Here is a 27,921-nt window from a genome sequence, read left to right on the forward strand (position 1 = left end):
TTCTTAAACATTTAAAAGCCTAACAACTATTCCTAGCTCATGGCTCACGGGCTAATTCATACAAATATAGGATTTGGCTCACAACTCATAGTTTGCTGACCCCTGTTCTAAGTCATCCACTAAAACCACAAATATAATTACTTAGTCCTGTACTTTGAATTATTAATAACAGCATCAATTTTAAAAGCTTCATTAATTTTCTACAAAAGAAAGTTATTTTCTCCCCCTCATCCCATTTCTCTTAATTCCAATGTTGTTTTTGCTCCAAATTCTAAAACCTCTGGAATTTATCCACAACTAACCTAGCTTTCAAACTGTTAAACCCATCGTTACTATCTTTCTACTTCCCCTATTTCTAGAGAAGGTAGGAGCCAAATGAACAGTGTTTGGCCCATGCAGGTACCCAATAAACTATCTGACAAACAGTAAAGAAAGTGAGACTAAGCCTAAACTCACACTATGGATGACCCTAAGATAAGGGTAAGGCCACAGAACGCAACACTGACCATATGGAATTTCTATTTAAAGCACATTTTGGGGAAGTTAACAAGTTCAGGACCTAAAAACATATTCATACAACAGGATGCAATCTGTTCTAACATCCAGTAAGATTTGCTGGTTTGCAGTAACTTGAGAGCACAGTGAAATCTTTGGTCTCATGACAGAGTCTTGAGAACCCAGAGCTGGTGAAACACAAAACACCTGCTCCCCAGTTCCACAAACAAGGAAGCTAAGACCTAGCTTCATCTAAAGCCCCAGAGCTGGCTGTGGCACTACCACAGTGATCAAGGGTTAATTCTCATCCTTTCCTAAATCTGTGTACTCATTATCACTCACACACACACACACACTCTTCCATTCTTCAGTTTTTTGTTTTTTTGACAGAGTGAGACTCTGTCACTGAGGCTGGAGTGCAGTGGCGTGATCTCAGCTCACTGCAACCTACGCCATCCCGGTTCAAGTGATTCTCCTGCCTCAGCCTCCTGAGTAACTGGAGTTACATTACGAGATATTTTAAGAATTCGGATGAGAAAAATCAATGGGGCCTGATATTCATGAAGTCAAGATCTGCTAAATGAGGCATCCTGTAGTAGCCACAAGCTGTGCTCAGGTAGAGGAGAACTAAATCACAGTGGTTTCAAGGAACCTTGCATCTCATAGTAGAGAGAAGAGTGTTGGGTCAGAGACTGAAAAATGGGTCTCAACAAACCTCTACAAAAAATAAAAATAAAAATAATTAGCTGGGCATGGTGGCATGCACCTGTAGTCTCAGCTACTCAGGAGGCTGAAGTGGAAGGACACTTTGAACCCAGGAGGTCAAGGCTGCAGTGAGCTAAGATTACACCACTGGACTCCAGCCCAGGCAACAGTGAGACCCTGTCCCCCGACCAAAAAAAAAAATTCTGACAATGACTAATTACTGAAATATGTTAAAGCGCAAATTCCCAAGGCCAGCATGACTTTGACAACAGAAGCTGGTGAGAGGGGACAGCCAAGTCAAGTCTGGGACGAGCTGAGTCTGATACCGAGGAAGGTGCTAACAAAAGGTGTCCCAGAAGACACTTTAATGAGAATTCAGCAGTATGGCTCATGTTTTAGCCTGAATTTGCCTAAAAGTTTGAGGTTTCTAATTACTTAAAATGTTCCTTGATTCAGAGGTCTACATTTTTATTTCAGTTTCTGAAACCAGGATGTACATTCACTGTATGCACTTAATATAGTGGCATTTTGTTTTACTCAGAACAATTATTAAATCAAACGTCCTTCTTACAGCAATGATATCTTATAATCAAGGACAAACAGTTTCACTGCATCACTCTATCAACTCTGCACACAGAAAACTTTCAGAGCATCAGTAACCCTGCCTGACCACACACTATACTTGGTTTCTTGCCACTTCTCTGAAAGGTTGCATTATTCCTCCTCCCCATTCACTCACCAGCAACCTCAATACATGTGATGTTCTTTAGACCACATTTACATTCATTGCTCACTTTTGAGGAAACATGAAAAACAAATACAAAAAATACATACCACTTTCTTTCCAGAAGGTTCCCAGGGAGCAACATCTCCCCATGATGTGTTATGAAAGTATTTCTCTCCCGGATCAAAGCCTTTAAGGTCCTTTTAAAAAGGGAGAAAAAAAAGAGATTATGTAAATTCAGAAGATAAAGAAATATTTAATTAGAACCTGATGAGATTATAAGGCCAGGCACGGTGGTTCATGCTTGTAATCCCAGCACTTTGGGAGGCTGAGGAGGGTGGATCACTGGAGGCCAGGAGGTCGAAACCAGCCTGGCCAACATGGCAAAATTCCATCTCTACCAAAAAATACAAAAATTCACTGGGCGTGATGGCACATGCCTGTACTCCAAGCTACTCAAGAGGCTGAGGCAGGAGAATTGCTTGAACCCGGGAGGTGGAGGTTGCAATGAGCTGCACTCAAGCCTGGGAGACACAGCAGGACACCATCGAAAAAGAAAAGAAGAAAGAGAGAAAGAGAGAGACAGAGAGAAAGAGAGAGAGAGACAGAAAGAGGGGAGAGGGGAGAGGGGAGAGGCGAGGGGGGAAGGGAAAAGGGAGAGGGGGAGGGGAGAGGGGGGAGGGGAAAGGGGAGGGGGGAGGGGAAAGGGGAGAGAGGAGAGAGTAAGAAAGAGAGACAGAGAGAAAGAGAAAAAAGAGAGAAAGAGAGAAAAAAGGGAGGGAGGGAGGGAGGGAGGGAGGAAGGAAGGAAGGAAGGAAGGAAGGAAGGAAGGAAGGAAGGAAGGAAGAATGAACCTGATGAGATTACTTGGTACCTAAGAAATCTACAGGGGAAAAGAGAAATGAAAGTATAGTCATCCCTCGGTATCCATAGGGAACTGGTTCCAGGACCACCTGGAGGCACTAAATCCAAGACTGCTCAAGTCTCTTACGTTAAATTGTGTAGTTACTTGCATGTAACCTATGCACATCTTCCTACTTACCTTGTTTAGAGAACAATGACAAGAAAACAAGTCTGTACATGTTCAGTACAGATGCAACCATCCATTTTCTCTCCCAAATATTTTCAACCCACAGTTGGTTTAATCAACAGATGCAGAACCCCTGGATACAGAGGACAGACTATAAAGCTCTCAGCAGGTTTTGACGGAGTACCCTTTAAGTATGAAATCTGAGGAAAAGGTTGAAATAATCCAAGTCAAAATTACAGATTCATAAGAAATAAACAGAGGAGACCTCCCAACAAATAACTATCTACATCCTTTATATGTATGCAAAGCCTAAATGCAGGGATTCTAAAACCCATCTAGCTTCATGAGTACATATAAAGAAACAAAAAAGTACTTCAAAGTAAAAGAATCTTCATCTGGGTTGGTTCCAAGTCTTTGCTATTATGAACAGTGCCACAATAAACATACGTGTGCATGTGTCTTTATAGTAGCATGATTTATAACTCATCATTTACATTAGGTATTTCTCCTAATGCTATCCCTCCCCCTGCCCCCACCCCATGACAGGCCCCAGTATGTGATGTTCCCCACCCTGTGTCCAACTGTTCTCATTGTTCAATTCCCATCTATGAGTGAGAACATGCGGTGTTTGGTTTTCTGTCCTTGCAACAGTTTGCTCAGAATGATGGTTTCCAGCTTCATCCGTGTCCCTGCAAAAGACATGAACTCATCCTTTTTTATGGCTGCATAGTATTGGTACATGTATACATACGTAACAAACCTGCATGTTGTGCACATGTACCCTAGAACTTAAAGTATAATTAAAAAAAAAAAAAAGAATCTTCATCTTGAACACCCTCTTTTTAAACTATACCTTACCATTATTGTTCAATCCATTTGTCTTACGGAATGAAATAAAAGTGTATTTTTATCTTACTCTTTAAATATTTTTCAAAGCAGTTAAAGATCTAGAACGTATAGAGGGTTTTTTTCTCGGATGGAATCAATCATTTTGATTGATTCAAAAAGTTACACTTGCTAGAGTGAGAAAATTATGCAAAAGACCTACAGTGTAGACAAGGTGTCAGGAAAACCTCACAATCAGCTGAAAGAGGCAGTAGTGTGAGAAACACAATGCGTACTGGAGACTCTCAGGGGCAGGTGAACATGGAGAGAAGAGGAGCACGTAGGTCCCAGAAAGGAGGCCAGAAATTCACGAGCCGAGACCTCCCACAGCAGCAGCATCCTCAGAGCAGGGGTTCAATTGGCTGACTCCAAAGCCTGCTGGCAGCAGGTAGGGAAGGGAGGAAAGGTAGAAGGAAGGCCTCCACCTTGCATGCAGGTAAAATGGCCTAAGACAAAATAATTACAAGCTCCACAGACCACTAATCTACCTCATCCTTTTGTAGTCATCACTAATTCAACCCTCAAATACCTCCTTTTGGACTCTGGGAACCCAACCATGAATAAGACAGATGGGATCCCAACCTCACAGAGTTTCAAAATGGAGAAACACAGATATTTTGTGAAATTTTTTTTCACACGAAACTACTGTCTTTCATGGGTGATAGGTGCTACGAGTAATGACTGTGAAGTGGTAAAGGAGTATAAAGCAGAGAGCTCCAACTGTGTCTGCCTGATCTGACATGGGCGGGGGGGCTGGGGTGGCTAACATGACAGGGAGGGGACAGGAGACAGAGAAACAACAAGGCCTGGGGCAGAAGCCTGATTAAGTGCAGGGCAGCAGAGGGTTTTAAATAAAACTGTTCCAAAAAGTGAAAATTACACACTAAGTGAGAAGGTGTACAAGAAAAACATTTTCCATTTCTCTCTAAAATTTTAAACTCCATGTGGCCCAAGATTACTTTTCTTCTGTTTCTCTGAGTTGAAAGAAGTAAAAATCTACTCCTGTTTTGCTCTCAGCTACTTCCCAAAGCGTGTAGAAAGTGTAGTCATACAAAACACTTTCTTTACCTGTGCAGCATAGCTCACTTATTTAAAAGTGCAAACTGTATTAAGAAATGAGCATAAAGACGTATCAAGTCCATAATCGCGTGGTATAGACAGTCCTGTGAAGTAACACTGCCTTCAGAATTAGCTCACGACGCCAACTTCAGAACCTACAGAAAAGTACAAGTACAAATGCTCAAAGACAAATGAGACAAATGCTCAAAGAATGGGCCCATCCTCACAGGCCCTTTAGGGGAGGGGTCATGACAAAAGCACCAGGAGCACCTGGATGTTGTAACATTTGAGCATCAGAAAGACAAATGGCTGTAGAGACCCAAACACGAAGTCACAAGAGAGCCACAGAAGTGCTCAAGAAAGTCAGAAAAAAAAGGCATTTCACAAATCACCATTTGGAAAGGTTAACTACTCACTTTGAAACGTCACAGCTCAAAGGAAAGGATAAAACTGTCCTGCCTTTCCCAGAGGCACTATATTTCAGAGAAACCAAACAGTCCCAACTGCTGAGTAAAACAAAAGTTTACAGAAGAATGTCTGCTAACAATCTACATGTGACAGAATCAGAAAGACCTCATTCACAGCAAGCCCCCCAGTAAAACTACCATCTAGGACCAGGATTATCAACAGGTGTTAAATGCATGACATTCCAGTCCAGAGAAAGAATATAATGCACACAAAGACCAGACTGCCATCTATTGTACTGAAGCAACAAAATATGACTGGGATCCCTCAAGTGACACAAGAAGCATAGAACATCATATATATTCTAGCCCAAAATGTTTAACTTGAATCAACTGGGCCCTTCAGTAGAACTTCTCATTTAAAAGAAGCTCAGGGGACAGGGGACTAAGCTGAAACAACACTATAAGAAAGTACCAGACAGATCCGGAAGGAGGGGCATCTCTGCAGGACAAGAGGCTGGTCTGGCCAACAGTCAGGGAAAGCACTGCAAACCCAACCACTAGATGTAACAGGGTCCACAACAAATGCTGGCTTACATAAACCAAGTGTAAAAAATGTTCTGGGGGTCGGGTGTGGTGGCTCACGCTTGTAATCCCAGCACTTTGAGAGGCTGAGGTGGCTGGATCATCTGACAGCCTGCCCACATGGTGAAACTCCGTCTGTACTAAAAATACAAAAACTAGTTGGGTGTGGTGGCAGGTGCTCGTAATCCCACCTACGTGGGAGGCTGAGGCAGGAGAATTGCTTGAACCAGGGAGGCGGAGCTTGCAGTGAGCAGAGATCTCACCACTGCACTCCAGGCTGGGAGACAGAGCGAGACTCCATCTCAAAAAAAAAAAAAAAAAACTGGGTAAAACTGAAGAAATCTGAGTATGGACTGCGTACTAAATAAGGTGAATACGTAATACATGACAAGACAGAACAGAGAAAAGTGAAAAAAGCAAGTGATAAAACAGCTAATCGATACAATCTCATGGTAAGAACAATAAACACACAGAAACAGCTAACAATACAATGTTAATGGTGGCAACTTCTGAATGACAGAAATGTGGAATTTTAAATTTCATTTTCTAATTAGAAATGGTTGCCTACATTTTTAAACATTCATAGATTACAGTATTATTTTTATAACAATGACTAAAAAAAGCTACAGAAAAATAGTTACTACAAAACTCTACACTAGTATGTGGCTTACCAAGTCAATTCAGAACTAACAAGAAAAAGACAAGTTATTACAAATATTTCTCTATTTTTATTTATTTATTTGCTTATTTGAGCTCTGTCGCCTAGGCTGGAGTACAGTGGTGCAATCTCGGCTCACTGCAGCTTCCACCTCCCGTGTTCAAGAATTCTCCTGCCTAAGCCTCCCAACTAGCTGGGACTACAGGCACATGCTGCCATGCCGGGCTAATTTTTGTATTTTTAGTAGAGACGGGGTTTCACCAAGTTGGCCAGGCTGGTCTTGATCTCCTGACCTCGTGATCCACCCACCTCGGCCTCCCAAAGTGCTGGGGGTACAGGTATGAGCCACTGCACCTGGCCAAGTTATTACAAAGATTTCTACTAAAAATTAGGTTATTTTCAGAACTATCTTAAAAGATGAAGTACACAACACACAGGGCCTTTATTCTGATTCCAACAGAGAGCAAACATATCTGAAACAAACAGAAATAAGCATAAACACTAGGAAACACAAAGGAACTTTAAGTACATCTTAAAAACCAGCATACACAAGAATCTAAGCCCAATTAAAAGATGCTGCTAGAGCAGCAGAAATGAATAAAGAAGGCTGGAATTAACAAGAGCCCCACAGTAATTATGAAATCATTATCACCTGATAGAAAGCAAGAATTCACTATTTCAAAATAGACAAAAGAAGTAAGCTACTATTAAAAAGCGGCATCCCACCATACTGACCTTGTGATAAATTTGCACAGGGTCTCCTGAAGACTTTTTCTGAGCACTGAGGCTCTCATGTGTGAGAAAACCAGTGGGACTTTTCCACTGGCTCACTAGTGGGAACTAGTGAAAGGAGAAGGTAAAACAACTGTCAAAATGCCAGAGAGTCCACCAGGAGAGGGGAATGACCCCTTAATACAGTGACACGAGTCAAGCCTTCACAGCAAGGTCTGTCTCCACAGTCCCAGGCTGTCCAGACCCACTCTAGCAATGCTTAAAAATTCCAAGTGCCTTAAACATGTTCTAGAATAAAGCCCAAATACATTTAAAGGAAACAACAAACTCTAGCACCCATAAACACAATGTCCAGCGTGTAGTCAAAAACTGCCAGTCAAAAAGCAAAAAACAAAAACTGCCAGTCATACAAAGCAGCAGAAAAATATGACCCCAAACCAGGAGAACAAGAAATTACAGAAAACATGAATGCAACGAGAGAAGTGAAAGAAAGTGAAAGATGGATGGTAAATTGCACTTCCACGAATGAAAAATGCACTAACATGAAAAATACACTGCATGGGATTAAGAGCAGATTAGATGCTGCTGAAGAAAAGAGTGGTAAATCTGAAGATAAAGCAAGAGAAATACACAAAATGAAAGAAGGAATGGTTAGAAAAAAAACAACTGAAAAAACCCCAACAACGGCATCAATGAGCTACGGGACAGAATCAAGGAGCGTAATATACAGGAGTCGCCCCTTATCTGCACAGGACATGTTCCAAGACCCCAGTGGATGCTGACACTGTGTACAGCGCCAAACGCTACACATACTACGTTTTTTCCTATACAGACATACCTACAATAAAATACAACTTATAAATTAGATTTGGTACAGGAAGTTGGTACACGAAGATATTAACAACAATAATAAAATAGAACAATTGTAACAATATACAGTAATAAAAGTTATGTGAATGTGGTCTCTCAAAGTATCTTACGTACTGTGCTCACCCTTCTTGTGGTGATGTGCGATGACACGATGCCTGTGTGGCGCCTCACGTGACAAGATGAAGTGAGGTGAGAGGCAGAGCTTGGTGGTGTGGTATTTCATCACACTACTCAGAATGCCATGGAACTTAAAACATATGAATAAAAAATTCTGGAATTTTCCATATAATATTTTCAAACCATGGTTCACTGTGGAAAGCAAAACTGAGGATACGGGGGAACTACTGTAGGTGTAATTGAGTATCAGGGACAAAGGGGTGAGGGGAAGAAAAACTAGTTGAAGAAATGATGCCACAAAATTTTCCAAATCTGATGAAAACTATAAACCCACAAAATCAAGAAGCTCACCAGACTCTAAGCAAAAGAAACACAAAGAAAACCAAACCAAGGCACATCATAGTCAAAGTATTAAAAATACAGAGAGGAACAAAAATGACAGAAAATACATTGTTGGAAAAAAATGCCAGCCAGAAGACAATAGAGTGAAATCTTTAAAATATAAAAAGGGAAAAAAACTAGCATTCCACACCTAGCAAAAATCTCTTCCTTCCTAAAAGACAACTTTTTGTATAGTGAGTTAATTAAGCACATCAGCACTACAAAATACGAAGTCCTTCAGGAAGCAGAGGAAATGACTCGAGATGGAAATACACATCTACACAAAGGGACGAAGAGTATTCATCAATGACATGTAGATCAATATAATTTTTTTTCTTTTTTACAGTTTAAAATAAAAGTAACAACATATTGTAAGATTTCTAATGTGGAAGAAAAAATGTATAACAACAACAGAACAAAGGCTGAAGAAGAAATTAAAGCATACTACTCTAAGGTTCTTATACCATAGATGAAGTAGTAATATATTAAGAAAGTCAGAGAAAGATGTATAGCTAATAAGCCAGTAATAGAGATAAAATGGAATAAAAATATTCAATCCAAAAGAGAGCAGAAAAAGAGTGAAAAATAAAGAACAGATGAGACAAGTAAAAAAACAAACACCGAGATGGGAGATTTAAAACTAACCATATCAATAATCACATTAAATAAAAAGGACTGGCAAACTTCTTCCGTAAAGGACAGGTTAATAAACAGTTTAGGCTTTGCTGCCTATAGAGTCTCTGATACAATTACTCAATCCTGCCACACTGTGCACAAAAGCAGCCTTGGACAATATATTAAACTAATGAGAATAGCTATTTCAATAAGGTTTTTTTAATTTTTTGAGACAGGGTCTCACTCTGTCACCCAAGCTGGAGTGCAGTGGTATAACCATGGCTCATTGCAGCCTCGAACTCCTGGGCTCAAGGGATCCTCCCACCTCAACCTCCTGAGTAGCTGAGACTACCAGCACACACCACCACACTTGGCCATTTTTAATTTATTTTTTTATGTTTTTTTTTTTTCTTTTTGAGACAGTGTCGCTCTGTCGCCCAGGCTGGAGTGCAGTGGCACATTCTCGGCTCACTGCAAGCTCCGACTCCCAGGTTCACGCCATTCTCCTGCCTCAGCCTCCAGAGTAGCTGGGACTAAAGGAGCCCGCCACCAAGCCCGGCTAATTTTTTGTATTTTTAGTAGAGATGGGGTTGCACCATGTTAGCCAGAATGGTCTCGATCTCCTGACCTCGTGATCCGCCCACCTTGGCCTCCCAAAGTGCTGGCATTACAGGCGTCAGCCACCACACCCAGCCTATTTATTATTTTATTTTATTTTTATTTTTTCCTTTGGATTAGATTTTATTTTATTTTTATTATTATACTTTAGGTTTTAGGGTACATGTGCACAATGTGCAGGTTTGTTACACACGTATCCATGTGCCATGTTGGTTTGCTGCACCCATTAACTCGTCATTTAGCATTAGGTATATCTCCTAATGCTGTCCCTCCCCCCTCCCCCCACCCCACAACAGTCCCCAGAGTGTGAAGTTCCCCTTCCTGTGTCCATGAGTTCTCATTGTTCAATTCCCACCTATGAGTGAGCACATGCGGTGTTTGGTTTTTTGTCCTTGCGATAGTTTACTGAGAATGATGTTTTCCAGTTTCATCCATGTCCCTACAAAGGACATGAACTCATCATTTTTTATGGCTGCATAGTATTCCATGGTGTATATGTGCCACATTTTCTTAATCCAGTCTATCGTTGTTGGACATTTGGGTTGGTTCCAAGACTTTGCTATTGTGAATAGTGCCGCAATAAACGTAAGTGTGCATGTGTCTTTATAGCAGCATGATTTATAGTCCTTTGGGTATATACCCAGTAATGGGATGGCTGGGTCAAATGGTATTTCTAGTTCTAGATCCCTGAGGAATCGCCACACTGACTTCCACAATGGTTGAACTAGTTTACAGCCCCACCAACAGTGTAAAAGTGTTCCTATTTCTCCACATCCTCTCCAGCACCTGTTGTTTCCTGACTTTTTAACGATGGCCATTCTAACTGGTGTGAGATGGTATCTCACTGTGGTTTTGATTTGCATTTCTCTGATGGCCAGTGATGATGAGCATTTTTTCATGTGTTTTTTGGCTGCATAAATGTCTTCTTTTGAGAAGTGTCTGTTCATGTCCTTTGCCCACTTTTTGATGGGGTTGTTTTTTTCTTGTAAATTTGTTTGAGTTCATTGTAGATTCTGGATATTAGCCCTTTGTCAGATGAGTAGGTTGCAAAAATTTTCTCCCATTCTGTAGGTTGCCTGTTCACTCTGATGGTAGTTTCTTTTGCTGTGCAGAAGCTCTTTAATTAGATCCCATTTGTCAATTTTGGCTTTTGTTGCCATTGCTTTTGGTGTTTTAGACATGAAGTCCTTGCCCACGCCTATGTCCTGAACGGTTATTATTTTAAAGACAGAGTCTTGCTATGTTGTCCTGACTGGTCTAAAACTCCTGGCCTCAAGCAATCCTCCCACTTCAGCCTCCCAAAGTGCTGGGATTACCATTGCACCTGGCCCCAATAAACTGTATTTACAAAAACAGCAAGCCCAACTTGATCCATGGGCTACAGTTTGCCAACCCCTGCGTCCAGATACTCAAAAGGCATAGACTAACAGGTTGGGTAACAAAGCAAGACCAATTACATGCTGCCTATTAAAACTTTAAATATAAAGTCATTATGGATTAAAGGTTTAAAAATAGAAAAATATATGCCATGTATGATATTCTGAAATATACATTTGGTCTTCATCCCTATTTCCTGACATACAACTCCTAAAACCCGTGGAATCTCCTAAGTCAGATTAACTTGTAGTTGGGCCTATATATTATGAAATTTTTGAAAATTCAAGCAATATAGAAGTTTTTATAGAAAAATTAGAAAATAGGCCGGGCGCGGTGGCTCACGCTTGTAATCCCAGCACTTTGGGAGGCCGAGGCGGGCGGATCACAAGGTCAGGAGATCGAGACCACGGTGAAACCCCGTCTCTACTAAAAAACACAAAAAATTAGCCGGGCGTGGTGGCGGGCGCCTGTAGTCCCAGCTACTCGGAGAGGCTGAGGCAGGAGAATGGCGTGAACCCGGGACGCGGAGCTTGCAGTGAGCCGAGATTGCGCCACTGCACTCCAGCCTGGGCGACAGAGCGAGACTCCGTCTCAAAAAAAAAAAAAGAAAAAAAAAAAATTAGAAAATAGACACAGAAACAAGAAAATAAGACTCACGCATAAACCATTACCCTGAAATATCCAGAATTATGTTAATTTTTGTCTTTTTGTGTGCTAATGAGATGACTGGTGGTTGGCAGCCCCTGGGTAACTTCAGGATGGGGGCTTATCACCAAGGCAAGTTTAGAGGGTGGGGGACTTTCAGCTAACTTCCAGGGAAGGGAGCAGGGCTGAAGGTTAAGATGATTTAATCAATCATGCCTGCGTAACCCAAACCCAGCAGGATTGGGTTTGGTGGTCTTCTGGATAGATGGACTCATGGAGGTTCCTGGAGGGTTGAGTACCCGTGGAGGGCCTGGAAGCTCTGGTCTCTTCCCCTATACCTTGCCCTACGTATCTCTTTCACTGTGATTCTTTATAACATCCTTTCTTTGTCATAAACCAGTAAATGTAAGTAAGTATTTCCTTGAGTTTGGTGAGCCACTCTGACAAATTAATCAAATCCAAGGAGGGAGTTGTGGGAACACCAGTTTATAGCCAGTCAGTCAGAAACACAGGTAAAACAACCTGGGGCTAGAGCTGCCACAAAGAATGATTCATTCCATTTCAGGAAAAATGAGACAGACAGCGAGATTACTAGGAACAATTGTATGTGAACAAACAAAATTAACTTGATAAAATGGACAAATTCCTAGAAAGACATTAATTACCTAAAACTGATTCGTACTCATGAAGAAATAGAAAAATTTCAAATTTCTGTAACAAGAGACTGAATTCATCACCAAAAACTTCCTAACAAAGAAAAGTCCAGGTACAGGTGGCTTCACTGGTGAATCCTAAAAAATACTTAAAGGCTGAGCGTGCTGGCTCATGCCTGTAATCCTAGCTCTTTGGGACGCCGAGGTGGGTAAATCATTTGAGGTCAGGAGTCCAAGACCAGCCTGGCCAACATGGTGAAACCCCACCTCTATTAAAAATACAAAAATTAGCCGGGCGTGGTGATGCACGCCTGTACACCCAGCTACTCGGGAAGCTGAGGCAGGAGAATTGCTTGAACCTGGGAGGCGGAGGTTGCAGTGAGCTAAGATCATGCCACTGCACTCCAGCCTGGGCGACAGAGCGAGACTCTGTCTCCAAAAAAAAAAAAATTTTTAAAGAAGAACTAACATCAATTTTTCTCAAACTCTCCACAAAAAAATAGAAGAGAAGGGGCCAGGCGCGGTGGCTCAGGCCTGTAATCCCAGCACTTTGGGAGGCTGAGGTGGGCAGATCACCTGAAGTCGGGAGTTCGAGACCAGCCTGACCAACAAGGAGAAACCCGTCTCTACTAAAAATACAAAAATTAGTTGGGTGTGGTGGCGCATGCCTGAATCTCAGCTACTGGGGAGGCTGAGGCAGGAAAATCACTTGGCCTGTGAGGCGGAGGTTGTGGTGAGCTGAGACTGCGCCACTGCACTCCTGCCTGGGCAATAAGAACGAAACTCCCTCTCAAAAAACAAAAAAAAAAAGAAAAAAAAAAAAGAGGAGGGAACAACTTCTAACTCATTCTTGAAGCCAGCACTTCCCTGATACCAGGGCCAAATAAAAACATTACAAGAAAATTACAAACCAATATTCCTTATGAACACAGATGAAAAATCCTTAACAACATACTAGCAAACCAAATTCAACAGTGTATTAAAACAATTATACACCACGACCAAGTGAGTGCATTCCATCCCAAGAATGCAAGGGGGCTTCAACATAAGAAAATCCATCAATGTAATTCACCACATTAGTAGAATGAAGCACGGGGAAAAAAAAATCACATGGTTATCACAATTGGCAAAAAGAAGGGATCTGATAAAATCCAACACCTTTTCATGATTAAAAAACAAAAATCACTCAAAACTAGGAATTGAAGGGACTCTCAACAAGACAAAGGGCATTTCTGAGAAACCCATTAACATCATATTCAATGGTAAAAGACCAAAAACTCTCCTCCTAATATCAGGAACAAGACAAGGACCCCCACCTTCATCGCTGCCACAAGATATTGTACTGGACGTTCTAAACAGAGCAATGAGGCAAAAAATAAAAGGCATCCTAACTGAAAATAGAAGTAAAACCTTATTTGCAGAATGCATGATTCTACATATAGAAAATCCCAAAGAATCTACAAGAAACTACCAGAGCTAATGACAAATGCAGCAAAGTTGCATGATTCAAGATCAATACACAAAAATCAGTTGTTTCTATACATCCGCACTGAAAAATCTGAACAGGAAATTAAGAACACAATTCCACTTATAACAAAATACCTATGAGTTTATTGCATGAATTTAACCAAAGAAGTGAAAGACTTACACAATGAAACTACAAAGCACTGTCCAAAGAAATTAAGGGCCTAAAGAAACAGAGTATGTTCATAAATAGGAAGACAATGTTGTTAAGATGTCAATAATCCCCAAAGTAATGTCAAACACAATCCTTACCAAAGTTCCAACAGTCTTCTTTGCAGAAACGGAAAAGTCTATCCTCATATTCATATGAAATTACAAGGGGCTCCAAAAAGCCAGAACAATACTGAAATAAAGAATACAGTTGGAAGACTCACACTTCCCAATTTCAAAACTTATTATAAAACTTAGTATTTGTTTAAATCAAAACAGTATAGGTGCCGGGCACAGTGGCTCACGTCTGTAATTCCAGCACTTCGGGCGGCTGAGGTGGGTGGATCACTTGAGGTTGGGAGTTCGAGATCAGCCTGGCCAACATGACGAAACCCCGTCTCTACTAAAAATACAAAATTAGCCAGACGTGATGGTAGGCACCTGTAATCTCAGCTACTCGAGAGGCTGAGGCAGGAGAATCACTTCTTGAACCCGGGAGGCAGAGGTTGCAGTGAGCCAAGATCACGCCACTGCACTCCAGCCTGGGTGACAGAGCAAGACTCAGTCTCAAAAAAAAAAACAAAAACAGTATAGGATTGGTATAAGGATAGACATATAGATCAATGGAACAGAACTGAGAGTATGGAAATAAACCCATATATCCAGGACCAACTGATTTTCAATAAGGGTGCCAAGTCCATTCAATAGGGAACAAACAGTCTCTAGAAGAAATGGTGCTGAAACAACTGAATTTCTATCTATATGTAAGAGAATGAAACCGGACTCCTACTTAAGACAATATATAAGAATTAACTCAAAATAGATCAGCGACCTAACATGAGAACTACAACCATGAAACTCTTAGGAAAAACATAGGAGAAAATTTTCATGACCTTGGACTTGGCAATGGATTCTTAGATATGAAATAAAAAACACCAACAACAAAAGAAAAAATAGATAAATTGGACTTCATCCAAATCAACAACTTTTGTGCATCAAAAGATGTTATCAAGAAAGTAAAAAGACAACCTGTAGAAAAAAATATATGCAACTCACATATTTGGTAACGGTTTAACACCCAGAATAAGGAAATTACTGCATTTCGACAACATAAAGACAAACAACCCAATTAAAAAACAGGCAAAGAACCTGCCAACAGGCATTTTTCCAAAGAAGACATACAAATGGCTTGTAAGCACATGAAAAGATGCTGAAACTCATTTGTCTACGGAAAGGCAAATCAAAACCACCATGAGATTCCACTATTAGGATGGCAAGTGAGGGAGGGAGAAAAGAAAAGGAAAAGGGACAGAGGGAAGGAAGCAGGGAGGGAGAAAGGAAGGGAAGGGAGGAAGGAGAAAAAAATAAGTGCTGGTAATGATGTGAACAGATTTAATTCTTGTACACTTCTGGTAGGAATGTAAAATGGTGCACTTTCACTGTGAAAAGTTTGGCAGTTCTTTGAAAAAGTAAACAGAATAACTATATGACCCAAAAATTCCACTCCTAGGTATATACACCCAAAACAACTGAAAACAGTGACTCAAATACTTGTGCACCAATGTTCATTGCAGCATTATTCACAAGAGCCCAAAGGTGGAATCAATCCAAATGTCCACCAACAGATTGAGACCATCCTGGCCAACATGGTGAAACCCCGTCTCTACTAAAAATACAAAAATTAGCTGGACGTGGTGGTACGTGCCTGTAATCCCAGCTACTCAGGAGGCGGAGGCAGGACAATCACTTGAACCAGGGAGTCGAAGGTTGCAGTGAGCCGGAGATCGCACCACTGCACTCCAGCCTGGCGTCAGAGTGAGACTCCATCTCAAAAAAAAAAATAAATAAATGAATAAAAGAAAATACCAGTCATGGGCCAGGTGCAGTGGCCCACACATATAATCCCAGCACTCTGGGAGGCCAAGGCAAGTGGATCACTTAAGCCCAGGAGTTCGAGACCAGCCTGAGCAACATGGAGAAACCACGACTCAATAAAAAATACAAAAAAAAAAAAATTACCCAGGTGTGGTGGTACGCACCTATAGTGCCAGCTACTCAGAAAGCTGAGTTGGGAGGATCATCTGAGCCCAGGAAATCGAGACTGCAGTGAGCCGTGATTGTACCACTGCACTCCAGCCTGGGTAAAAGAGCGACACCTTGTCTCAAAAAAAAAAAAAAAAAAAAAAAAAGGAAAGAATATACCAGTCAGGGCTGGCTCCATGGGCATGCAACTAGCACAGCTGCACAACGCCTGCACTCAAGGGATTTCATGCTCAGTGGTAACCATCGTGAATTCTTAACAATCTATCTTTGAATTTGTGTTTTATATTATAAAAGCGAACTCTGATGGGACATGGAGCATATGCCAAGGGCTTGGAGCCTCAGCTCACACATGGTCTGCCTCCTTTACCCTTTCCAGGGCCAGGTCTGATACTGCTCTCTGCCTTGCCCTCACCCCAAAGCCCACCTGGCCTCAGCCTTCCTCCCAGTCCCCAACCCTATAACCACTCTCTCACTCACATCTTCCACCTGGGACCGTACCAAGTTGTCAAGAGGTCCACATTCCACTGTAGCCCCAAGTTGGGGACTGGCACAGATTGGGGGTTGGCGGGGAGGTGGCTGAATACACTTGCTGTGGCATCTCGGTGTGCAGCAAGGTGGCAACCATCCGTGTCCTGCACTGGCAGCACCAAGATATGTTTGGCAGGCAACTTGACAAGGGTCCCTCGCCCATCCCAGATTCAATGTTAATTTCCGATCAGATGTTAATTTCTATAAAAAACAACTCCTGAAGAGTTTCTATGCATAGCAGGGTTTAGATATAGTTTAGAAAATATTAGATTCGTGGAAGAGTCTACCTTTCCTAGGGCTTACTTTTCTCAGCCAGGCTATTGACAAGAACAGCCTCCTAATGGAGGTGTTAACTCTTGCTAAGATTGAAGTCACATGTGCTGTGTAAATCTTACGAGAAGGCAGAGCAACATATCACTCTGAAATCTGAAATACAGAGCAAGGCAGCAGTGAGGACGATGGACAGGTAGTTCCCTTGGTTCTTTCTCTTTACAGGGTTGGTTCTCCAGTCAGCTTGGATTTTTTCTTTTTTTTTGAGACAGAGTCTCTCTGTTGCCCAGGCTGGAGTGCAGTGGCGCCATCTCAGCTCACTGCAAGCTCCGCCTCCCGGGTACACGCCATTCTCCTGCCTAAGCCCCGCAAGAGGCTTCCAATAAATCTCCTTTTGTGTAAATTGGTCAGATTGGTTTCTGCTGCTTGAAAACAAAGACCTCTAATTGCTGTGGTGGATTAAGAATAAATGCACTTGACATGGAAAAAGGTTCTTACTATGCGGTTCAGTGAAAAACAACAGCTAGTACAGTATCTTATACAATTTGATTATATCCTTTTAAGAAAAAAAACGTGAATATATCCCGTTTTTAAAAATCTATAGATATATAACAACGTTAATTCTGGATATTTCAGGGTAATGGTTTACGAGTGAGTCTTACTGTCTTGTTTCTGTGTCTGTTTTCTAATTTTTCTATAAAAAACTTCTGTATTACTTGAATTTTCAAAAATTTCATAATATATAGGCCAAATTACAAATAAAATTTTCTCCCCAAAATAGTTTTATTAATTCAACAGTTAATCTAACTAACAGTTTTAAGCCATTCAAATCTCTTAATTTTCCTTTGTGAAGTACCATATCTCTGCATTGGTGAAGTCTTGGAAAAAAAAAAAGTAAACAGTCGTGAAGAAATTCAGATGAGTAAACACATTCTCAGGCTAAGGAAGCAAAAGTTCATGAGCAATGTTCAGTTCCAGTCAAGTCAAAAACAAAGGACTCTAGGATGAGAAACTTTCGTTGTTACTGACATGTTACCTAAAAATAAAACAAATTTCCTAACAGAATTCCACCTTAAAAGATTGAATTGACCTCAAAAGGAGACTAAAGAGACATGACAACCAAATACATACCTGATCCTAGACTAGATTTATTAATGAAGGGGAAAGCAAGGCAGTAAATGATTAGACGAGACAAAAATATCATTACCAATGACTACAAGGATATGTAAGAACTTTTTTTTTTTTTTTTTTTTGAGACAGAGTCTCACTCACTCTGTCACCCAGGCTGGAGTGCAGTGGTGCTATCTCGGCTCACTGCAACTTCTGCCACCCAGGTTCAAGCAATTCTTGTGCCTCAGCCTCCTGAGCAGCTGCAACTACAGGCACCCGCCACCACACCCAACTAATTTTTGTATTTCCAGTAGAGACAGGGTTTCACCATGTTGGCCAGGCTGGTCTTGAACTCCTGACCTCAAGTGATCCATCCACCTTGACCTCCCAAAGTGCTGAGATTACAGGCGTGAGCCACCATGCCTGGCCAGGATATACAACAACTTTTATTTAACATTGTTTAGAACTATATATGCCGACTATATATTCTCAATGTTATAAGGACAGACAAAATTTTAGGAAAACTTTTCTGAGATCACATATACAACTACACAAATCAGGATTAAAAAAAAAAAAACCCCCTATCATTTCATTTATGCATGCCCATTTGTTGATTGCTCTAACAATACTGGGAAATTAAGTTAGTTTTCTTTTGCTAAAATAACAAATAAATCACATTTCCCTCAAACATCAAAAACAATTTTTTAATAACTAATGACTAGAAAAATCCCCTCCTTAAAGTAGCTTAAAAACCTGAACAGCTTAAATAGCTCACTTTATGTCATAAAGACATAAATAAGTACTAATGAGGCTTTCACACAGCCATCTGAAGTATAACAGCAATTTCCATTTTGAGGAATCTTACCCACTCTTCAAAAACCCCAGTTCAAATCTCACCTCCATATTTCAATTGGCTACTTATGTCCTCTTACCTTCAGTAACTCCTTGCAGCTGTCAAGCCCAATATCCACAAGAATACCTTTCACCTTTTTTCGCACCTTTCTGATGTTGTCAAGATTTTCCACAGGAATTTGAAACATTTTTGAAATTTTCCTTAAAAGGAAAGAAAACAAAACTGTAATAAGTACATGTATATAAAACACAAAAATACATTTTTTGACAGGGTTGGTAAAACACTAGGAATAGAGTATAATTTTCAACCAACTGTTGTAGAACGAGTGAACATTCATATGCAAATGAGGCTGACCTCTTCCTTACACCATATACAAAAATTAACTCAAAAGTGGATCACACACCTATATGTAAGACCTAAAACTGTAAAACTCTAAGAAAACGTAAGCATAAACATTGATGACCTTAGATGCGGCAAGGAATTCCTAGATAGGACACCAAACAGCACCAGTAATGAAAGAAAAAATAGGTATGGTGGACTTAACCAAAATTAAAAATTTTTATGCTTCAAATGACACCATCAAAAAAGGCAAAAAACCCACAAAACGGGAGAAAATATTTGCAAACCATTATTTCTTTCTAATAAGGAACTTACATGCAGAATACAGACAACTCTGGTATCTCAATAATTAAAACACAGACAGCCCAGTTTACACATGGGCAAAGGATCACAGACACTTCTCCAAAGAAAAATGTCCATTAAGGTACATGAAAAGATGCTCAGGCAGGGCACAGTGGCTCACGCCTGTAATTCCAGCACCTCAGGATCAGGCAGACTGTTTGAGCTCAGGAGTTGAAGACCAGCCAGGGCAACATGGTGAAACCCTGCCTCTACAACAAATACAAAAATTAGCCGGGCATCCTGGTGCGCACCTGTAGTCCCAGCTATCCAGGAGGCTGAGGTGAGGGGATCACCTGAGCCCAGGAGGTCAAGGCTGCAGTGAGTCTGATCATGCCACTATATTCCAGCCTGAGCAACAGAGTAAGACCCTGTCTTAAAACAAAACAAAACAAAACAAAAAAAAATGCTCAACATCATTAGCCATTTGGAGAAATGCAAATCAAAACCACAAAGAGATACTATGCCCATCAGGATATCTATAAAGAGAAAAACAAGGGAACGTGTTGGCAAGGACGTGGAGAAACTGGAACTCTCATACATCCCTAACAGTAACGTAAACCAGTGCAGCCAGTCCTGGTGTGTGCCTGAAAACAGTCTGGCTGTCCCACAGAAGATTAAAAATATAGGTAACATACGAACAAGCAATTCCACTCAAGAGAAATGAAAAGCATACATCCACACAAAAACTTATATAAGGATGTTCATGACAACACTATTCAATCACCAAAATGTGTAAAAAACCCAAATGCCCCTGAATTGGGGCAGTTGATAAACTGATGACTGGATAAATAAAATGTGGCATATCCATACAATATATTATTTGGCCATAAAAGAAATGAAATACATACATGCTACAATATGGACAAACTGGAAATATGCTAAGTAAAAGAAGCCAGACACAAGGACCATATATTGTATGATTCTATTTATGTGAAGTGTCCAGAACAGGCAAATCCACAGAAAGCACAACAGTGGGCCGAGCGCAGTGGCTCACACCTGTAATCCCAGCACTTTGGGAAGCCAAGGTGGGTGGATCACCTGAGGTCAGGAGTTCAAGACCAGCCTGGCCAACATGGTGAAGCCCCGTCTCTATTAAAAATCCAAAAAATTAGCTCGGCGCCTGTAATCTCGGCTACTCGGGAGGCTGAGGCAGGAGAATCGCTTGACCCTGGGAGACAGAGGTTGCAGTGAGCCGAGGTCGCGCCACTGCACTCCAGCCTAAGCAATAAGAGCGAAACTCCGTCCCCAGAAAAAAAAAGCACAACAGTGGCTGCCAGGGCTGGGAGAACTGAGAAGTGATGGAAGCAGGGCTTCTTCGTTCTGAACTCAACTGTGGTGATGTATATGCAATGTGAATAAGCCCATAGCCATTCACTGTACACTTCAAATTGGTGAATTGTATGGTACGTAAATTATATCTCAAGCTGTTTAAAACAATATCTAAAAAGGCATAAAATTATAATAAACCCTGTAGTACCTGACCAGACTAGGGGTTACTGAAGTGAACTCATTGTTTTCAACACAGAGATATAAGAATAGAGATAGTTTGAGAGTGTGTGTCCATATACATACATACATTCATAGCTCTGCCCACTGAGTGTGCCTGGATGCAGTTATACACCCCAGTAGCAGTGGGCACAACTAAGGTTCAAACCTTAATTCCTAAATACCGCTTTCCTTTAAAAAGAACCCTAGGAAAAATGGCTGGAGCATGGTAAAGACAAGATGAGCCTAGAACATCCTGTGCCAGAATATAAAGCAGCTGCTCAACGAGGCATGTCAACAGAACACAAAAGTAATCAGCTTGAAAGGGCTCCCCTAGGCCAGATACGAGACAATGTGGGCATACATCAAGTAACAGATATAACCTGTGGCAAAGTGAATTTTCCAAACACACAATACCTTCCAACCCATATGCTCTTACAATATGGCCCTAACACTCCTCCCAAAAGTGGCAGCACCTATGTCCCCTCCTCTTGACCTTTGGGCAGAACTTTGTGGCTGCCTTAACCAATCAAGCATGCAGGAAATAACGCCATGAGAATTCCAAGACTAGATCATAAAAATGCCACATAGCTCTCTCAGGATGATCATGCTCAGAATCTAGATACCACATGTGTAGAAAGTGCCAGCTAGCCCACAGAGACACCACGGAGAGGTGTTCCACATCAACTACTAGCATGGGAGCGAAGATGTTTCTTGAGGGTTCCAGCCCTAGCTGTCAAGTCACTCCCTGCCTTTGAGTCTTCGCAGATGAGGCCACACTGTGGACCAGAAAAAAACCATCTCTCTTCCCTGTCTAAATAGAACTGACCCAGAGAACTGATGAGCTTTTTAAATAAAATGTCTTACTCCAGTAAGTTTGGGGTGGTTTGGTATACAGTGATAATCTATACAGTTATATAGACTATAACCCGCTCGAATGTAGTGATTTCCTGATTTTGATGGTTTTGTTATGGATATGTAGGAGAATGTTCTTGTTTGTAGTATTTAGGGTAATGTGGCAACTTTTTTGGCAACTTATTCTCAAATGATTCAGGGAAAAAAATCATTTGTACTATACTTGTAACTTTCCTATAAATCTGCAACTATTCCAAAAAACATTTAAATGTGTAGGCTATAAAAGCTAAAATAAGTATTAGTCAAATTCAAGTGGCAAATATTTGGTTATTCAACTTCATTAATAATTAAAGAAATGCCATTTAAAATGTCAAATTTTTACTACCAAAACAGTAACTATTAAGATTACTAACATCAGGTGGTAGTAAAAGTAGAAAAATTTTAATTTTTATGCTTTTACAGGGTAATTTGGCAACACCTCTCAAGACTTTTTTTTTTTTTTTTTTTTTTTGAGACAGGGTCTTGCTCTTTCACCCAGGCTGGAGTGGCTTGATTACAGCTCACTGCAGCCTCAATCTCCCAGGCTCAAGCAATCCTCCTGCCTCAGCCTCCTGAGTAGCTTGGACTACCGGTGTATGCCACCACACCTGGCTAACCTTTTTTATTTTTTGTAGAGACAGGGTCTCCCTAAGTTACCCAGGCTGGTCTTGAACTCCTGAGCTCAAGCAATCCTCCCCCTCAGCCTCTAAAGTACGGGGATTACAGGCATGAACCACCATGCCCGGCTCTCTCATGATTTTTAAGGACAACTTCTGAGTAAGCAATTCTACTTCTACATTCCTCTCTTGTATCCCCCATCCAAGGACAGGCTTAGTGATCCCTCCTAGGACTTAGCACGATAACCACATACCACTCCACTGCACTCAACTCACCATGTTGCAATTATCTACTTATATATCCATTTCTCCCATTGGGCTGAACTACTCCAGGGCAGAAATCATGTTATATTTGCTTGAGAGGGTCCCATCACAGAGCACAGTACATAGCAAATGTTCATTAAATGAACAAAAGATATAAAATAAAACAGGATAAGAACCGTAAGATATGCAGAAAGTGCAAGGGGGTTCTAAACAGGAAATGGCTATGGAAAGCTGGTGCCCAAGACATACAAGGTGAATAAATTAGCATCAAAAAATTATTGAGGTAAAGGAGGAAAAGTCTGAGTTTATTTGGCAAAAGTAAAACCAAAAAGGTGGACTGGAATCAAACTGGTAAAGGAGTGGGAGGCCGAAAGGGTTAACATATAATAGGGAGAAATTTTTGGTGGGTAACAAGCAAACGCCAAGTTTTTGAGAAGCTGTTTTGGAGTGGATAAATTTCTTTTCAAAGTTATCTATGTGAAAAATGTATCCTGGTCTCGGCAAAAGGAGAGATTTAAGGATCATTAGCATTGTAGAACTGGGAGGATATAAAATTTAAAAATTTTCTTTATAAAATTTTAAGTTTAAAAATTTTCTTTAATAAAATGCACTGATTTGGGTTCTAGCCTTCAAAAGCTTACACTCCCACACAAGAGCTGCCATAACCTCATTATGCATTTCTAAACACTAAGCTCAAGGTCACTTTCTGGCCCAGTCCAGCTTCTTTGGTCAGAGCAAAACTCAACGAAAATTTTGTTAGCTGCTTTCCACGGACTGTATCAGACTTGATTTCATTTCCTCCTTAAAGTTCCACTATCCTCTCTATCCTCTGGGGTTCTTCTCCAAAAGCTGGCTGACAAAACAGTATTGTCTAAAGTAGGGACCATCATCCACATGTATCTGAAACAGGGAAGCTAAATTTACTGCTTCTAAGAAAATCTCAACTCACACAGCAAGAGCTGATCTTATCACAGAGTTTTGAGAAGCCTGGAATACAAAGACTGATGGACTTTTAAAAGCAGAGTGATTGGGGATTGGCTGATTCATGTAAGCATGGTTGTACATACATGAACTTCAGAAAGGGGTTACTAAAATGAGGCTCTCAGAGATTGGGCAGGGGTCTGTGGTTACTTGTTCAAGGCTTGGGACTAGGGCCAAGGAGTTGTCATTTTTTTATTTCTTTTCCCTTGAATTTGAAGAATAGGAACTTTTTATTCTCAAATGAAAACGCTCCCATTCCTTCATCGTTATTGCGGCCCTTCTAAACAAAACAAAACACAAGCACACAAATATCTTTTCATTTAAAAAAAAGGGTGGGGGAGAAGTTTCCCTTTTTTTTTTTTTTAGCAGTTTCCTAACTGCTTTGGGGAAACCAACAAAGGATAAAAGATAAAATGCAAGTAAATTACAGGTTTCATACTGTTGCCAACCACTTTGGGGAAGGGAAGCTGACTTTTACCCATAATTTATCCATTCTAAGCTACCACAATTTATTCATTCTTAGATCCATTCTTATAGCATAATTTATCAATCCTAAGATAAAATATTCCATATAAAATGCCCAGTGGATGAATTAACTAGGAAACAGTTCATTGTTTTCATATTTATAGATCCTCTATAGATACTGTTCTCCACAGATTCTTAGGGCTCAGTAAAATCTGTATTTTCACCATTAGAAAACAGCAGGCTAACCAGGGCGGCCAACTGTTTCCATATCATGCACCAACCTATATATCATGCACTAACCTATCAATTTCAATTCAAAATAAATCTCAATTCCTAATGTTTGTGGTAGGCAAGGACCTACCATAAAATTCCACTGATATGCACAGGAAAATATTATTTCCCAAAAGGGTACATAAAGGATTTCTCTGGGGATTTTTTAGTATAATGATCTCTTAAGGATATTCTATTACAGAAAAAAAATACATTCTAAAAAAAAAAGTTGGCCGGGTGCAGTGGCTCACACCTGTAATCCCAGCACTTTGGGAGGCTGAGGCGGGCGGATCACCTGAGGTCAGGAGTTGGAGACCAGCCTGACCAATATGGTGAAACTCTGTCTCCACTAAAATCACAAAAAAAAATTAGCCGGGTCCTACTCGGGACGCTAAGGCAGGAGAATCGCTTGAACCCGGGAGGCCGAGGTTGCAGTGAGCCGAGATCACACCACTGCACTCCAGCCTGGGCGACAGAGCAAAACTCCGCCTCAAAGAAAAAAAAAAAGGCATTCAGGTAATACAGTAATAAACAATACTTTTTAAGCCACAGAACTTTTTTTAGTTCCTGTGAAATCGCACAAAACGATGGTCACCAAAAAGGATTTTGGAGTTGTGTGCCTGGGTTTACATCAGCTCCACTGTTTATGAGCTGTGTAATCTTCAGGAAATCACTTACTCTCTCCAGGCCTTAGCTGGCTCTTCTGTAAAACAGGGCGAGTATGACCTAATTCACAGAGTAGCTATGAAGATAAATGAGTTAATACATGCAAAACAGCACATAAGCACTGAGTTTGCTATTAATTAACTCCAAAAAACTAAATGAAATGTCTCAACTATTGGAATACAGGACTTTTTAAAAAGCAACTTTAAAAACAGAATACTTGGATCATATATTCAGCAGATCTGGGTTCAAATCACTGGGAGATACCTGTTTCCACCTATGTAACACATTGCCCTAACAGGTCTAGGATAGCCAGAGGGTGAAGGGCAGGGCAGAAACCAAGTTTGCAATATGCTGCTGGTGAACTTAAGAGGGCAATCATAAATTAACCAACAGCATATTGCAAACTTGGGTTCAAATTAAAAAGGTGTCTCCCAAATCCCAGAATCTCTGCAGCTAAAAATCTTAACATAGCTGTCATCTTCCCCCATAAACAGTGATCAACTCCTTTCAGACATGTCCTAACCCTCATTGTTCCTCCCCTCAACTAGACGGCCGGTAGGACAACCTCTTGTCTCATATCCACTCCTGTACTTCCTTTCTTAACACACATCTGTCACTTCATGTTTAAGGACGACGGGCTCAATGCTGTCTTCACAGTGAAGTCCTAACTCTAACCGAAACTTACCCGAAATATTAAAACACACTCGTACATGGCCAACTCTCCAGGAACATCTTTAAATAAGTTACACATACATTACCGACTTCCAAACACAGCTGAACATGTACTTTACACAACTCTTTTTACGTGTGGTCCTCTCTCCCACTAATGCTCACCTCCACAAATGGTACCCAGACTCCAAACCCCCTCTTTTGATAAAGCCTCTGCGTGGCAGATGCCCACAGTACTCTACAAATATCTGCTGCCCCACTTGCCAATCTGCATTGTCAGTTACCTGCTTACCAGTTTCTCCTCCCCCACCCCACTCCTCCACAGCCAGTATATTCCTCAATATCCCAAGAGGCAGCGATTACCCGTGCAAATAGAGTAAGTTTTAAGCACTCAGGCAAGTCTTCTGTTCAAATAAACTACTTAAAATATTTAATTATTTCTCATTCTGCATCTGTACAATATTTAAAAGGGCAGTTAAAATTAACATTCCAAAGCCAACTGTGGTAGAAATTTTGTAAACGGAATCTATTTCAACGCAACCAGCAACGGCAGATGAAAAGTAATGTTAAAGTCAACATCTGCATATCAATTATTGATATTCGCATCAAAAGCTCAACGATGAAGAAACAGGGCCCCGTTATCAGCTGTTCGTCAAACCTTTCTAGGGGAAAAAAAATCTGGACAGATTTAGGTGTCACCGTCAGCTCCTGCCCTACATTTGCCGTCACTCAACGCTCCTCCAGAGAGAAGCTTCCAGGAGAACCCGGTCTCGGGGATGCGGCGGGCGGGCCAGAGGGCGGGGCGTTTCTGGGGTCCTTACAGCGGTCGCCACAGCTCCTTGCCCCTTCTCTTCTTCTTGTCCATCCCCGTTCCCTCTCTCTCTACTCCTCGCTCCCTTCACCAGTCCCCCCTCTCTCCCTCGGTCTCCGTCCTCGTCTTTCCCCTATTCCTACTCTCCCCTCAGGTCCCCATCCCTTACTCCGCCCTCCCGGGGCGGCCCCCGCTCCCACGTGACCGGCGGCGGGCGGGGCGGGCAACGGGCGCGTCGGGGGTCGACGGGCGCCGTTTGGGCCGCGAACCCGCGCCCTGAGAACGTCCCGGGATTCCCGAGGCGGCCACAGGGCAGGCGGCGGGCGTGGGTGTGGGCTGGGTACCGGCGAGGGCGGGACTCGGAGGGGGCCAAACTGGGGCGGGGGCCAGGACCTGGGCAGGGGGCGTCGCCGCGCAGGCCCGCGCCGGGCCGGGCCGTACCTACCGCTTGGCGCCCGAGGAGCACCGCGTCCCGGCTGCTGCCTCTCGCAGGGCTGCCGCGTCTTCCGCCGAGCGCAGCCGCGTCCCGTGGGGCCGCCCGCGCCCGCCCGCGCCTCCGCCCCGCGCGGCGGGACCCCCGCCTCAGCGCGCGCCCACCCCCGGCGCGACTGGTTCCCTCCTCCCGCGCAGCCAGAAAGAGAAAATGGCGCTCGATTGGCCTCAGGAAGTGACGTTGGCCCTCATTTGCATGTAGGCGCAGCCAGCCAATGAGAGCAGAGTGTGCTTGGGGGCCCCTGGCACTTCCCACAGGCCCCCCGGGGCCCCTGGCTAAAGCTGGACTGGAGGCTCTAGGGTGGCAGTGGGGGGCCCCTGTTGGGCCCCCTGACTCCCTTCTGTCCCAGGGAACTGCCCTGCCAGCTCCTTTCCACATCTGTGCAAACTCTCGTGAGAGTTTGAGTGGGCAATGACGTCACTAAAGGGGTGGGGAGAGTGTGTCATCAACCATGTGACTAGTCACGTGGACTCACCACAGCTTTGACTTCATTTGCATGGAATGGGGTGGAGCTAGTGGCAGCTCCAGGAGTGGTGACCCCGCCCACATCTCAGAGCCAATGGGAGCCCAACTGTGGTAATGCTGCCTTGCCAT

At 42.0% G+C, this 27,921-nt stretch overlaps 1 protein-coding gene across 6 annotated transcripts in view; it reads right to left on the minus strand.

Annotated features, from left to right (window-relative positions):
- ADNP2 (ADNP homeobox 2) overlaps positions 1-27,491 on the minus strand; it is a 32,544-nt gene extending 5,053 nt beyond the window's left edge. The window contains exons 1-3 of one of the 6 annotated variants that reach the window (XM_055295550.2): positions 27,280-27,491; positions 19,111-19,231; positions 2,035-2,124 (exon numbers count right to left, since the gene is read on the minus strand). In XM_055295550.2, the coding sequence (XP_055151525.2) occupies positions 2,035-2,124; positions 19,111-19,218 (198 nt within the window). In that variant the 5' untranslated portion in view covers positions 19,219-19,231; positions 27,280-27,491. Of the gene's footprint in view, positions 1-2,034; positions 2,125-2,966; positions 3,155-19,110; positions 19,232-26,039; positions 26,160-26,188; positions 26,198-26,740; positions 27,007-27,279 lie in introns of those variants that run through there. The other 5 variants (XM_055295543.2, XM_055295605.2, XM_055295614.2 and 2 more) reach the window with 5 other exon arrangements.
- Positions 27,492-27,921: the final 430 nt, after the last annotated feature.

The sequence above is a fragment of the Symphalangus syndactylus genome, chromosome 1 (assembly GCF_028878055.3).
Source record: "Symphalangus syndactylus isolate Jambi chromosome 1, NHGRI_mSymSyn1-v2.1_pri, whole genome shotgun sequence".
In the NCBI taxonomy this organism is placed as follows: Eukaryota; Metazoa; Chordata; class Mammalia; order Primates; family Hylobatidae; genus Symphalangus; species Symphalangus syndactylus.